The sequence below is a fragment of the Saimiri boliviensis genome, chromosome 3 (assembly GCF_048565385.1).
Source record: "Saimiri boliviensis isolate mSaiBol1 chromosome 3, mSaiBol1.pri, whole genome shotgun sequence".
In the NCBI taxonomy this organism is placed as follows: Eukaryota; Metazoa; Chordata; class Mammalia; order Primates; family Cebidae; genus Saimiri; species Saimiri boliviensis.
Window position 1 is genome coordinate 69459774 of NC_133451.1, and position 15930 is coordinate 69475703.

At 42.7% G+C, this 15930-nt stretch overlaps 1 protein-coding gene across 1 annotated transcript in view; it reads right to left on the minus strand.

The window, feature by feature from the left end:
* SCARB2 (scavenger receptor class B member 2) overlaps positions 1-15930 on the minus strand; it is a 56525-nt gene that overhangs the window by 32412 nt on the left and 8183 nt on the right. Inside the window, exon 2 of the mRNA XM_003931998.4 lies at positions 5756-5913. Coding sequence (XP_003932047.1) covers positions 5756-5913 — 158 coding nt within the window. The remainder of the gene's footprint in view (positions 1-5755; positions 5914-15930) is intronic.

The window sequence follows — 15930 nt, forward strand, 5'->3', positions numbered from 1 at the left end:
CAGAAAACAAAATACCCAGGATTACAGAGAAGCCAATTGTATTGAAACACAGTTATCATTTTTAAAATCTGTTATACGGCAATATATGTGTTTTATTTTTTCCTTTTTTGAAACAGGGTGTCACTATCACCCAGGCTGGAGCGCAGTGGTGTGATCAGAGCTCATTGCAGCCTCAATCTCCCAATCTCAAGCATTCCTTCCAGCCTTCTGAATAGCTAGGACTACAAGTGTGTGCTACCATGCCTGACTAATTTTTTGTATTTTTTTTTTTTTTGAGACCAAGTCTTGCTGTTGCCAGTCTGGAGTGCAGTGGACAATCTCGGCTCACTGCCACCTCTGCCTCCCGGATTCAAGTGATTCCCTGTCTCAGCCTCCCAAGTAGCTGGGACTACAGGCGCATGCCACCATGCCTGGCTAATTTTTTTCTATTTTAGTAGACAGAGTTTCACTGTGTTGGCCAGGATGGTCTTGATCTCCTGACCTCATGATCCACCTGCCTCTGCCTCCCAAAGTGCTGGGATTACAGGTGTGAGCCACCATGCCTAGCCATGTGCGTTTTACTGATACTTTAAATCAGATATAGCAGCAGTTCTGATAATTATTGTAATAATACAGGTACTGCTAACACTACTGTAGTTTGTTGTATACATCTACTCTCGAAGGAAATGCTAAATGTTAGTGAGAGGCTAAAGAAAAGAAAATATAACTTTTTCCCACCCAAGTCATAGACCACCCTGAAATTTATCCAGTAACCCCCTAAGGGATCCATGGTTCCCAGGTCAGAACCCTTGTAAAATGTTCCTAGACATTCCTCAAGAATAAGTTATTTATGAAAGGAACATGAAAGGTAACAGTCAGATACTGTTTCACTGCTAGAATTTATTCCCATGACCATATCTAAAAGAACACACCTAAAGCAACAGACACAATGACCCAACAGACATTTTGGTGGAAGAGTATCAAGTTTTCTGCAGGTTATGATTAGAATCCATGTCTTTCTCTCAGGAAATGAAGATAATGACCACAATAAAGCAGCCAAGCAACCCAGAAAGAAATTCGTTTGTTAGGATTTTGAATTCTCAGGTGAGGTTCATTCCTGCAGGAGGCAGAGTCTCCATCACATCTTAAGGAATTTCATTTAAAAACAATAACAACAACAACAACAACAACAACAAACAATAGGACCCTTAGATCCTGATCCTGGTTGAACTTCTAATTGTCCTCAGCAGGAGAGCTTGAAATACAACCTTCTACATTGTTTCCTTAGGCATAAAACACATACAAAATGGCATTTTAAAATGAGGACCCAAGTATTTTCTTAGATTTCTTCAGATGGCAACAGGGTTCATCTTTATAATTCTAAATATTGATTTGTACGGACTAAAACAATCCACTAAGACCAATGATATAGTTTTGGTGTCCCCTCCAAATCTCATGTGGAAAAATGACCCCCTGTGTTGGAGGTAGGGCCTGCCCTGCCCTGCCCTGTCCCCCCTTTCCCCACCTTCCCTCCCCTCCCCTTTCTTTCTTTCTTGACAGGGCCTCACTCTGTCACCCAGGCTGGAGTGCAATGGTGTGATATCAGCTCACTGCAACTTCTGCCTCATAGGTTTAAGCAATTCTCCTGTCTTTAGCCTCCTGACCAGCTGGGATTATAGGCAGGCACCACCATGCCAGGTTAATCTTAGTATTTTTAGTAGAGGTGGGGTTTTGCCACATTAGCCAGGCTGGTCTTGAACTCAAGACCTCAAGTGTTTCAAGAGTTCCACCCCCCTCGGCCTCCCAAAATGCTGGAATTATAGGCATGAGCCACCGTGCCCAGTCAGGGATTTCTTTATAGCAATGTAATAACAGCCTAATTTAGAAAACTGGTACTGAGAGTCAAGCATTGCTATAGCTGAAAATGTGGAAGCAGCTTTGGAACTAGGTAATAGGCAGAGAATAGAAGAGTTTGGAAGGCTCAGAAGAAGATAAGAAGATGAGGGAAAGTTTGGAATGCCTTAGAGACTGATTAAATGATTGTGAAGAAATTGCTGACAATGACATGGACAGTGAAGTTCAGGCTGAAAAGGTCTCAGATAGAAAAGAGGAACTTATTGGGACTGGAGCAAAGGGCACATGTATCATGCCTTAACAAAGATCTTGGCTGCATTGTGTTCAAGCCCCAGGGATCTGTGGAAGTTTGAACTTGAGAGTGACAATTTAGGATATATCTGGCAGAAGAAATTTCTAGGCAGCAAAGCATTCAAGATGTAGCCTGGCTGCTTCTAACAGCCTACACTCTGATGTGGGAGTAAATAAATGACTTAAAATTGAACTTTACATTTAAAGGGGAAGCAGAATATAAAGGTTTGGAAATTTGTAACCTGACCATGTGACAGAGAAAGAAAAAGTATTTCCACAGCCTGGGCAATATAGAGAGACTCTGTCTCTACAAAAAAAGTTAAAAATTAGCCAGGCATGGTGGCACTTGCCTGAATAGTCCTAGCTACTTGGGAGGCTGAGGCAGGAGAATCCCTTGAGCGCAGGAAGTCAAGGCTGCAGTGAGCCATGATCATACCACTGCACTCTAGCCTGGCAACAGAGTGAGACCCTGTCTCAAACACAAAACAAACAAAAGATTGTTATGGGAAGATAAATTCAAGTAGACTGTCGAGCAACCATTTCTAGAAGGAGTTGCATAACTAAAAAGGAGTCAAGTGCTGATAGTCAAGACAATCAGGAAAAGGCCTTGAAAGCTTTCCAGAGATCTCTGAGGCAGCCCCTCCCATCACAGGCACTGAGGTCTAGGAGGACTAAGTGGTTTCAGGGACCAGGCCAGGGGCTCCACTGCCCTGTGCTGTTTCCCACATCCCAGCTGCTCCAGCTCCAGCTGTGGCTCAAAGGGGCTCAGATACAGCTTGGGCAACTCCTCTGGAAGGTGCAAGCCATAAGCTTTGGCAGCTTCCATCTGGTGTTAAGCCTCCAGGAACACAAAGTGCAAGAGTGAAGGAGGCTTGGCAGCCTCTGCCTACATTTCAGAGGATGTATGAGAAAAACCTGGGTGTCCAGGCAGAAGCCTGCTTCAAGGGCAGAGCCCTCAAGAGAGCCTCTACTAGAGCAGTGAGGAGGGGAAATGTGGAGCTGAAGGCTTCACACAGAGTCCCCACTGAGGCACTGCCTAGTGGAGTTGTGGGAAGAAGGCCACCATCTTCCAGACCCAAAAATGGTAGAGCCACCAACAGCTTGCAGTCTCAGTATAAAAAAACTACCGGGGCGGAGCTGCCTAAGGCCTTGGGAGTGCACTTTTTGCACCAGCATGCTCTGGATGTGAGACACAGAGTGAAAGGAGATTATTTTGGAGTTTTATGATTTAATAACTGCCCTGTTGGGTTTCAGACTTCCTTGAAGCCTGTAGCCCCTTTCTTATGGCCAATTTCTCCCTTTTCAAATGGGAATGTTTGCCCAATGCTGACACCTCCACTGTATCTTGGAAGGAAATAACTTGTTTTGATTCTATAGGCTTATAGGTGGAAGGAATTCATCTTCAGATGAGATTTGGGACTTAGGACTTTTAATGCTGGAATGAGTCAAGACTTTGGGGGACTATTGAGAAGGGATGACTATATTTTGACATGTGAGAAGGACATGTAATTTGGAGGCCAGGGGTGGAATGATATAGTTGGGATGTCCCCTCCAAATCTCATGTAATCATCAGTGCTGGAGGTGGGGCCAGGAGGGAGGTGTTTGGGTCACAGAGGAGGATCCCTCATGATTTGTTGCTGTCCTCACAATAGTGGGTGAGTTCTCACAAGATCTGGTTGTTGTAAAGTGTGGCATCTCCTCACCCCTTGCTCCTGCTCCTGCTTTTGCCATGTAATGTGCCTGCTCCTGCTTTGCCTTCTGCCATGAGCAAAAGCTCCCTAGGCTTCCCCAGAAGCAGAGCAGAGCCAGTGTGCCATGTGTGCACAGCCTACAGAACTGCAAGCCAATTAAACGTCTTTTCTTTATAAATTACCCAATCTCAGGTATTTTTTCTTTCTTTCTTTTTTTTTTTTTTTTTTTTTGAGACAGAGTCTCGCTCTGTCTTTCAGGCTGGAGTACAGTGGTGAGATCTCAGCTCACTACAACCTCTGCCTCCCAGGTTCAAATGATTCCCCTGCCTCAGTCTTCCGAGTATCTAGGACTACAGGTGCATGCCACCACGCCCAGCTAATTTTTTGTATTTTTAGTAGAGACGGGGGTTTCACCGTGTTAGCCAGGATGGTTTCGATCTCCTGACCTCGTGATCTGCCCATCTCAGCCTCCCAAAGTGCTGGGATTATAGGCGGGAGCAACTGGGCTTTAAAGCAATGCAAAAATAGCCTAATCCAACTAATAGTAAGAGCAAACAGTTAATTATCACTAATTATGTGTTAGGCACTAGTCTAAGCACTATATAAATACTGATGCATTGACTCAATCTTCGTAACAACCATGTGTGGAGGAGGTCCAATTTTATCCCCATTTTATAGATAAGAAAACAAAAGCACAGAGAACTAGTAAATTGCAGAGACAGGACTCAAAATGAGGCATCTGACTCCAGAGTCAGAGCATGAGCACCCAACGCAGGAACTATGATTTTTATCTCTGAATTCCTACCACTGAGAATAGTACTGATTCATAACACATGAATCAGTGAGCAATGATTTATTAAGCAATCGATTACAACAGAATTGCAAGGCATTTTTATCTTTCAGCAGTTCTGAAGAAGAAAGATCTTGTTGTCTGCTTCCTCTATTAATTTGTTTCTAGCATGGTAAGGAGAGACTTTATTGGAATGATTATTGTGCGGGGGAGGGAGGAGGTATTGTAATGGGGAAAGGGGAAGATTGTAACAGAGAAAATGCTCTGATTCAAGCATCTCCCTCAACTAATAATCATTTAAAATGATTAAAGCAATTCCCAAGTGTTTGGAATTGGTGGTCACCAGCAAAGACTCTAATAGCCACAGCCACTTGCTTATTGCTTATACCCAGGATGGGTGGAGAAAAGGAGTGGGTAAGAAGTAGAAAGGTCTGTCCCAGACAACAGTGAATTCTAGAACTGATTTAAAATTAGTTATGTGATGAATGGAAATGGAGGGAGGCCCTAAAAGTCACTTAAGAGTATCAAGGGGTAGCCAGGTGTGGTGGTACGCATGCCTGTAATCACAACACTTTGAAAGGCTGAGTGGGCGGGATCACTTCAGCCCAGGAGTTTGAGACCAGCCTGGGCAATATATTAAGACCTAATCTCTACAAAAAAAATTATCCAGGTATGGTGGTAAACACTTGTAAATCCTAGCTACTAGGGAGGCTGAGGCAGTAGGATCACTTGAGCCCCGGAGTTGGAGGTGGCAGTGAGCTATGATTGCTCTACTGCACTCTAGCCTGGGCAACAAAGCCAGAACTTGTCTCTTAAAAGAAATAAAATTAAAAAAGAGTATCAAGGGGCAACCTTAAAAGGGTCAGGGTGAGGAGTAACTCTTTATGGTTTCATAACCACAGTCTGCCAACTCAGGAGGAAGCCACTGCACTTAAAATACAACACGCTGAGACTGGGCCCAGTCCACAAGGCCGTTCTCTGCTGAGGTGTCACACACACATAAAAAACATCAGCAGCATTTCAGGCAATGAAACTAGAACCTGTGCTCTCCACACAGCCCTGGAGCCCTGCTCTTGGGAAGAGCCAAGGACTCAGGCCACACTGGGGTCACTCTGCATTTCTCGCATGACATGAGGGAGTCAAGACTCACCTGTAGGTATATGGCCCCACTTCTTCCACCCGAGGGGTCTCTCCTCTGAGGATCTCCTCTGGATTGGTGACGTTGAAGAAATAGAACTGAGTATACACAGGCAGAGGGGGCTTCTCCCAGGAGTCAAAGGCCTCGGTACCATTCCTTAACACAATATTCTAAGGAAGAAAACCAAAAGGAGATTTTCAAAACTGTAAGGCAGTAGTTGGCTTTGAACCCAAGAGGCAGAGGAAGGGACTTGACCTCTGAGATCATTATTTTAATCATTTCACAGGCATTCAATTGCAGTCTCCTGAGAATAGGGCCATATCCTACACCAATAGAGCCCACAGTTCTAAGTCAGAGAAGGCCTTTGATAAATATTTGTAAAGGGGCCAGGCCTGGTAGCTCATGCCTGTAATCCCAGCACTTTGGGAGGCAGAGGTGGGTGGATCACTTGAGGTCAGGAGTTCGAGACCAGCTTAGCCAACATGGTGAAACCCTGTCTCTATTAAAAGAAATCAGCTGGGTGTGGTGGTCCGCGCGTGTAATCCTGGCTACTCGGGAGGCTGAGGCAGGAGACTTGCTTGAACCAAGGAGGTGGAGGTTGCAGTGAACCGAGATCGTGCCACTGCACTCCAGCCTGGGTGACAGAGCAAGACTCTGTCTCAAAATAAATAAATAAATAAATATTTGTAAAGGAAAGGTACTAACGACAATTGATGGATAGAAGCATGAAGCATAGTGCTACCAAAACCTAGACCACAGATTGAGTGCCTAAAGGGCCTGCTGGTTTTGCTATTTTTGAAGCTTCCATGGATGGTAGAATCTTCTGTAGACGTTAAGCTCTTCTGAAAAGCACCATACACTCCCGGTTTGCCCAGATGAGAGAAGAACAAGGGGAAGGGCCCAGGAAGGCCAGTTTTGGCCCTTCCCCTTCAAGTAGAACCACATCCATCCCTACTGCTTCCACCACCAGGGGCTTTAAATGCATTTTCTTATCAGACCCCCCAAAACCCTAAAATGTAATTGCCTATCCCTGTTTCAAAAACCAGGAGGCTGAGCCTCACTGAGGTTAGCTGCCAATGGAGACCACACTCTGTGTACAATCCTTCCTTCACTTCCCTCCCCTGTTCGGTGTTATAGGATGAATAATGTCCCCAGGCTCTAAATTTCTATGCTGAAGTCCTAACCCCAAATACCTCACAATGTGCCTGTCTTTGGAGTCAGGGTCTTTACAGAGCTGATGAGGGTAAATGAGGTCATGATCTAATAGGACTGGTGTCCTTACTGGAGGAGGAAACTGAGACACAGACAAGCACAGAAGGAAGGCCACGTGAAAACACACAGGGCAGACAGCCCTCCACAAGCCAAGGAGACAGGTCTCAGAAGAAACCAACTCTGCCAACACCTCGATCTCAGACTTCTGACATCCAGAACTATGAGACATATTTCTGTTGCCTAAGCCACCCAGTCTGTTATATTTATTTGGGAAGCCCTAGTAAATTAATACACCATGTCTCCCCTAGCGGTGATGTATTCTCCCTGCCTCACTGACTTCCGGCTAGGCCAGGTGACTAGATTTGGCCAAGAGGATGTGGGTGAAATGGCAGTGCATCAATTGGGATGCCTTAAGATGCATGGCAAGCTTCCATCTGCCATCTTGAAGTTGCCACCCTCGGCCAAGAGAATAGCAAGCCACAGGTACCTGCTGATCCTTCAGCCTAGATTCTAAAATAGAGATGTGTAGACTAGTCCTAAAGCTGACCAGAAGCCTGGAGTCTAGCCTCATTCCACTGAGCCAGCTGAGCTCAAACTGCAGCCAACCTGCACAACCACATATTACTGTTATAAGCAATGACACTGGGGAGTTATTTGTTACTCACCATGGCAGCAGAGGTCTGATAAATACAATGCCTGAGGTTAACAGGCAGAAACCTAACACCTGGTATTCCCAATAGTCCTCCATCTGTTAATGGAGTAAAGCCTTGTATTTTTACAGTCAAAATGACTGAAGTAGAAGAATAAAGTAAAAGCACAGACTGCAAATAAATAAACCAAAATGTAAGTTTTCAGTGTTGAGAATTTGTACCAGTTATAATTCAGGTCTGGATTAGGAGAAGTCTTACATTCATTGTTGCTTTTGTTTGGATTTTTACAACAGAAATAAATTATATAAGCAGAAAAAAAAATTGTTCCCTTATCTTTTTTTTTTTTTAAGTGAATCTAAGAAACTCAGATTCTATAAGATGTTATGGATAGACCCTAAGGCGGGGAGAAGGAGTGGAGGCAAACAGAACCCACTTCATCTTGGCTTTCCTCCGTTCTTGCAAAACAAAGGCGAGCCTGATGCTGCCTCAGCTGCGGTCAGCTCTGCGGCAGAGGCCCAGGAGCAGCCGCCCCCACTCTCGGCTCTACCACACTTCACTTCCTATTACTGTCAGGACACTTGAGTGAGCACTCTGTATTCCTGCCTAATTTTTCCTGACAAGCATCATAATGTGTGCAGTTTGCAGTTGAGAAAGGACTTGAGATCTCATTTATTTGTTCACGTGAAGAAAATCACATTAGAATTAGGAACCCTGAGAGAGTCAGCAAACTTAAATGAACAGATGGCTAACCTCCCGGGTTTATCTTGCTCGGCTTGCATCCAGCTCTTAAGCAACCGTAAATCCAATGACAAGTGGAAGAGTTTCCAGAAAGAGGAGGTTTCCAGCAGGAAGGGTAAACCTGGCTGTTCTGACATGTGTAAAGAGTCTGACCCGATCTTGTTCCTCCAACTTTCAGGACAGAAATAAACATTTAGTACGTTTGACTTCTTAATGAAACAAAGCAAATGAAAAACTAACAAGAACAGTAAAAACAGTCCTTGACGACAGCATGCCAGAGTCACAACCAATCCGACTGTTTTACAGGCGGGGCTTCTCCTCTGTCTGCCTCCACTCCCATGCCCCTTCTCTGGCCACCTCTTAGCTGAGTTAATGGCACCCAGACAAATCCTCACAGCCTCTTTTACTCCATTCAAATCTTGCCCTCGAGAATGGTGGCTTTTCCTTCTCCTTCCACCTTACAAGCTGGATGTTTGTCAAGAAACCTCTGTCAATCCCAGAGTAGATCACGTGTTGGAGAGTGTGTGTGTGTGTGTGTGTGTGTGTGTGTGTATGTGTGCACGTGTGTGTATGTGCACTCGCGTGCAAGTGCACTAAGTAGGGAGAGAGGGAATGAGAGAACAGAGGGAAGCTGTAAATACAGCTGTCAACATTTCTAAAACAGTTGTCTTTATTTTTGTTTTCTCACTTTCAGCTCAGAGAAAGACAGTTACCATTTAGTTACCATTACTACTACACCAGCTGCAATTTACTGTGAGTCTGCTAAAGTCAGGAGCTGTGCTAGGGGCTTTATAATGTGTATTATCTCTGAGTTTCACATTGATACTACAAAATAAAAATCCCCATTTTGCAGACAAAGAAATGGTGGCACTGGCTGTCTCAAGTCACAAAGCCAGTAACTGAAATCAAATCTGACCAAGTCCAAGTCTGCAGGTTTGCAAAGCCCATGCTCCACTATCTAGCAGCTGCCACCCCATGACACCCTGAGGGTACAGTTGCCAGATTTAGCAAATGAAACCTGAGATACCCAGTTAAATTTGAATTTCAGATAAACAACAAATAATTTTATGATGTAATTATGTCCCAAATATTGAATGGGCTATGTCAAAAATGCTTTTATTCATAGGAGATACATGCTGCAGGATTTAGGAACAAAGTATGTGTTATCTACAACTTACATTCAAATAATTCAAGAAAAAGTGCATCAGAGAGATAAAGTGAATATGACAGGATGTTAACAATTGATACATCAGACTAAACTGAAATATCACGAGACAGACTTATGCTAAAATATTATTTGTTGTTTATCTGAAATTCAAATGTAATTGGGTGTCCTGTATTTTATTTGGCAACTCTAGCCCAGAGGGACAGTGAAACTATGGAGAAGCCATAACTTCTGAACTCTCTGGACTCTGAACTCTCAGGGTTTCCTGGAGTGTCACCCCTGTCAGGTGGAGGAAAGGAAACCAGGCAGCTGTGTGAGATCATAGTCAGCTCCCAGTCAGGAGCCCACAGATGAGGAACCGAGAAAGGGAAAGTTCAACTCCAGAGTTTCTAGGTGGCAGCGCAGCCCCTGTTACGCTAATGTGTCCAAAGAAAGCACCTGAACCTCCTGCCACAAGATGGTCCAGAGAGGGCTCCGTTTTGACTTAAATTTCTAATTTCTGCCCCTTCTCATTATCTTCAGAGCATTCAAGTGTATACTCCCAGGAGACTGCTCAGCAAAGGCAGGCCTGAGAAACCAACAAATAATAATCTCAGCCTCAAGACTGCGGACTGTCTGGCACAGAAAATCATTTATTCCACCAGATACAAGGAGCTAGTGTCCGGCTCAAAAGCGCCCTTTGCCAGTCTGAACAGAAAGCCATGGCTTGGGAACAACTGATCCTCCTCACTGAGGGTTCTGCTGTGATGGTGACAGCCACCAGACAAACCTTGTAATCAGCTGAGTCTTCTTAGTTACACTAAATGAAAAATCAGCATAAGGTCTTAAATCAGTTTTACAGTGTGACTCTAGATACTAAGACTGGCATTGTGGAGTCACAGTATAACTGTTGCTTATTGATTTTAACCAAGACAGGCACGATGGGTTTTTCCATGCACAATACTGTGGCACTACCACTAAAACGAAATACTGGAACATTATCAAGTTATAGAGTGAATTTCACAGTGTCAACAGCTAAATTAATAATTTGGACTGAAAGACATACTTTTCAGTTAATCAGCCAATATGTACCTATTAAGAGCTTTCTATGTGCCCGGATTATGCCCTGCAAACAGGCATAGGCCCTGTTTGTGGGAAGAAATTTAGCTAAGGGCACAAAACCAACACGCATGTAACAGGGAGTGAAAAATTATGTGCAAGACCCAGTAATTCAGTCTAACAAACAGCTGACGCCTGAAATTATTTGGATCCTTCCAGTGGCATAAATCCGTGCTAAAATCTCCCCATCTGAACATCTCACAGGCTGCTCCAAGACAACATGACTAAAATGGACCCATGATTTTCTCCCCTAGCTGATCACTAAGTCCTGCTGATTTCACCTCTCCTCTTCCCCATTTCTACCCCAAGGCTCATTTGATCATGGCTTGGACTGTGACAATACTGTATGTTTGCTCCTGAACGGTCTCCCTCTCTCCAGCCTTCTTCCTTTCAATTGCTTCATTCACCTCAGCCTTCAGAGAAGCCTGTCACAAGTGCCTAATGGAAAAGACACTCTACTGCTGCTCACAGGATAAAGTCCTCAGTCCTTGACCTGTTGTGATCTGATGCAACCGCATCACCTGTTACTATCTGTCATTTCCTGGTAGGCACTTTATGCACCAGCAACACGCAGCCATCTACTGTTTCCTAGCAGCCACCACACAAGTTCTCAGGCAGTGCCTTGGCCTGAGTCACTCACTGCCCTTCACCCAGAAGTCTCTGCAGGGCCGGCAGCACCTGGTTCACTTCTACTTGGGCTTCAGGGCTCAATTCAGAAGCGCCATCTCTCAGAAGGCCCCTCTGGGCTGTGTGTTCTCATTACTTTCATGAAACTTCACAAGTTTTATAAAGAAAATGTGTTTACTGGTCTTTAGTATCAGATTGGGTCTGATACTAAGGACTGTATCTTTTTCATGGATCCCCAGCACACAATATGGTTTCTGGCACAGAAGGGACACAATAAACAATTAATGAAGAAACAGATGATACCGTAGCATATAGCACAATGCTGTGCCAGGCATTCATCATCTGCTGTTTACCTCGTTCTTCTTGGTAAAGTCTTCAATGTGGCAAAATGCTACATATTCTAAATAATATGTGACAGAAAGGTGATCTGAATTTCAGTACTGCAGAATCAAGAAGAGACAGTAACTTTCTTAGATGCAAATATTATTTTTCAAGGAGATATTCTGGCCTCCTTTCACAAATGGTTAAGACTAGTTTGGAATTAGCAGGGTTCATTTTTATGCATAAGTAATATGCCAAAGGCACATAAGTATTAGTTCTAAGTCTGTTAGATCTGTCTTTAGCAATTTTAGTTTTAATGAATTTTTTTATAACATCCTTTTTCATAGCAAGCATAGCATAGGATTTTCGCAACCTTAAAATTGATGAAACTCTTTCATTCTTTCATAAATATTAACTTAGCAATTGCTTTGTGCCAGCCACAGTTCTAGGTATTGAAGATATAATGGTAGAAAAAGAATTTCACCTTCCATTTTATTGGTGAATTCTGAAAACTCCTTGAGGTAACAAAAAACAAAATAGACTTGTAAGCAATAAAATATCATATTTATCTAAGGGGAAAATATCTAGAAATCATGATAAATTATCAATCTATAGAAATTTCTATATTCATATTAAAAGAGATGTTTAAAGTCGCAGATAATATTACTACAAATGTGCAGAAAAGGTCACATGTTGCCTCCAATTTCTGTTCAGAAATGAGGCTATCGATTGTTGTTATTTTTTTAATTAATTAATTTTTTTGAGACAGAGTCTCACTGTGTTGCCCAGGCTGAAGTACAATAGCATGATCTGGGCTCACTGCAACCTCCACCTCCCAGGTTCAAGTGATTCTCCTGCCTCAGCCTCTCGAGTAACTGGGATTATAGGTACGCACGATCACACTTGGCTAACTTTGTATTTTTAGTAGAGATAGGACTTCACCACGTAGGTCAGGCTGATCTCAAACTCCTGATCTCAGGTGATCTACCCGCCTCAGCCTCCCAAAGTGCTGGGATTACAGGTGTGAGCCACTGAGCCAGCCCTATTGTTACTTTAAATAAGGTAAATGTTACTTCATCCACTCCCTACCAATTCCATCGTATTTGTTACAGAAAATTTGGACAATGAAGACAGTAAAAGGAAGAAAATTTAATTTCCCTATAATCCACATCATGTTATTAAATAGTTTTTGAAACTGTTGTTTTAACGTCTGTATACTAATCCACTGTATTAGTTTATTTTATAAAATATGCCAAATCAGTTTATTTAAACATTCTTTTTTTTTTTTTTTGAGATGGAGTCTCACTCTGTTGTCCTGGCTGGAGAGCAGTGGCACAATCTCGGCTTACTGCAACCTCTGCCTCCCAGGTTCCAGCAATTCTCCTGCTTCAGCCTCCTAAATAGCTAGGATTACAGGTGCTGGATACCACACCTGGCTAATTTTTTATTTTTAGTGGTGGGGGGCAGCTGCAGGCAGGTCACCATGTTGATCAAGCTGGTCTCGAACTCCTGACCTCAGGTGATCCACCCCCCTCAGCCTCCCAAAGTGTTGGGATTACAGGTGTGAGCCACTGCACCCAGCCTAATCATTCTTTTACTATAGGACTTTGTGGTGTTTTCATGCTGAAGTAAATGTTCTTGAATATATTTGTCCAAATCAGTGAATAATATATATATTTTTTGAGACAGAGTCTTGCTCTTGTCGCCCAGGCTGGAGTGCAGTGGTGCAATCTTGGCTCACTGCAACTTCTGCCTCCTGGGTTCAAGTGACTATCATGCCACAGCCCTAGAGTAGTTGGGATTACAGGTGCATACCACTGTACCCGGCTACCTTTTGTATTTTTAAAGAGATGGGGTTTCACCATGTTGGCCAGGCTGGTCTCTGACTCCTGGCCTTGAGTGATCCACCTGCCTTGGCCTCTCAAAGTGCTGGGATTACAGGGGTGAGGCACCACACACCCAGAAAAAAAATCAGTGACTAATTTATTCAAATAGACTTCTAGAGTGGGATTATTGGGTCTAGGGACAAAAAGTTTTCATGAACTCATGAGCCTCTGAATATCAATGCGTTGCTCCAAAAGCAGTGTCCGAGCAATCATTTCAGGATATCCAGCCCAATACTGGTGTTCAAGGTTTTCAGAAATTTTTGCTTCTTTAGTAGTGGCAAAATAGCTCTTCTTGTTTGAACTTGCATTTCTTGAATTACTGGAGAAGCATAATAGTTTTTACCATGTATGAAGGGAGACTGTTTTAAAACAAAAGTAAAAGAATTTTCAACCAGCATAAGCTTCCATTTGGGTTCACAGAAGGCTGGGCAGAGGCAGAACTGAGAACAGCCTCTCTGAGCTGTGTATAGTGGACATAGAGTCGCTGGCCAGGCTGACACCTGACCTGTAGATGAAGGATCAGATGCAGCCTGGATTAGCTTGAAAGCTGAACACTGACATGATTTAATACAGCCACAATCCAAGTCAGCCTGACAGCAGTCTTTCAGGAAGGCAACACCATGAGAATCATTAAACCAGCTGTCCTGATGTAAGCCACTTCCAAGTGATAAAAATAAGCACTCAGGGAATGCATTAGGCTTTCACGGGAAACCGTAATACTTTTAAGGAAAGTTTCGAAACTCAAGAGCACTACTGGTTGTTCCTTAAGGTCAGTAAAGTGCTATTTAATAATTAAACACAACTTAAGCATCCATGTTACCATCTGCACAGTCTAAATTCACCCAGAGATAATGCAGACCAACTTGGAGAGCTTGGCCTAATTGTGTATGGATGGTGTATTGGCCTAATTGTGTACTGGACTCCGGATTAATAAAACTCATCAAATGGCAAAACACCAATTGATTTGCTTTGCTTTTTAAAATTGCTCCATGAAGTGAAGCAAACCCAACCCAGACTCCTGCAGTAATTTATTTCCACTGTTTATACTTATTCTCCATTAAGCTAAATGAAATAAACTGCCATTAACATTCTACTCTTATTCCCTGACCTTATTTTAACTCAGTAAAAATGTATTGGCATTCATTTATTTATGTCACTGTTGCTTAACTCATTTTGATTTAATTGTAACTCTCGTAATTTTAACTAATGAGTTCTGATAGTTCAGATTCAAATGCCAGCTCATGGGTGAGCTGAGCTGTTACTTTGTTTATTAATTACGTATGGTAGAATGGCAATCCCAAAAAAACCTCCTGCTACAAAATACCCACTAATGTTTTGGTTTCTTTCTCTTCAGATCGCATAAATCTTTCGCCTTTTACAAAATACTAATTGATTTTTGAAAGTTTCTAGGTGATTATAAACCGTGCAGCCAAGTTTGAGAACGGATTACTTAAACGGGAAAAAAAGCAGCTACCGGATAGAAACTTAAACATAGAACCAAGTGAAAATTGGGAGAGGGGAGAAACATATATGTGGGTGGCGAGAAAGAGGATTTTAAGGTGTGAATAAATAAGAAATAAGGCCATGGAAACAAGGCCCACATTCTGTGTGTAACTTGTACAGCCAATCTCACTATTTTGCAACCTGTTTGGTTGTGATTTTCTCTCTCAAAATTGAAATACATAATATTTTCATCACCTACCTATTTCTATGTCTCCTCTTCCATTACTGTTGATTATCGGAAGTACAGTGTTAAAAGAAAATATCCTTAACATGGGAATTGTGGGGGCTGGAAGGACTGGTGAGATGTTAGTCAAAGGACACAAAATTTCAGTTTGATATGAATAAATTCAAGAGCTCTATGGTAAGTCATGGTGATTACAGTGAATAATACATTGGGTCAGGCACAGTGGCTCATGCCTATAATCCCAGCACTTTAGGAGGCAAAGGTGGGAAGATTGCTTAAGCTCAGGAATTTGAGACCAACCTGGGCAACATAACGAGGCTCCATCTCTACAAAAAAATATTCAAAAATTAGCCTGGCATGGTGGTGCACACCTGTAGTCCCAGCTACTTTAGAGGTTGAAGCAGAAGGATGGCTTGAACCCAGGAGGTCAAGGCTGCAGTAAGCCATGGTTGCGCCACTGTTTTCCAGCCTGGGTGACAGAGAGAGGCCCTATCTCAAAAAAATAAATAAATAAAACCAAACCAAAACAAAACAAAAAACCCAAAACACTGTATATTTGAAAAATGCTGAGATTAGATTTTAAGTGTTCAAAATAAAGATAAGCGATTGAGGTAACATGTATGTATGTTAAATTCCTTGATTTAGCCATTTCACTATGTATATCTGTCTATATCTATATCTCTCTCAAAACATCATGTTGCATACCCTAAATAGGTTCAATTCTGAATTGTCAATCAAAAACATGAATATAAAAAAATGGAGCTTGCAGCGAGTGATTACATTAGTTTAACAAAGGCATTCTG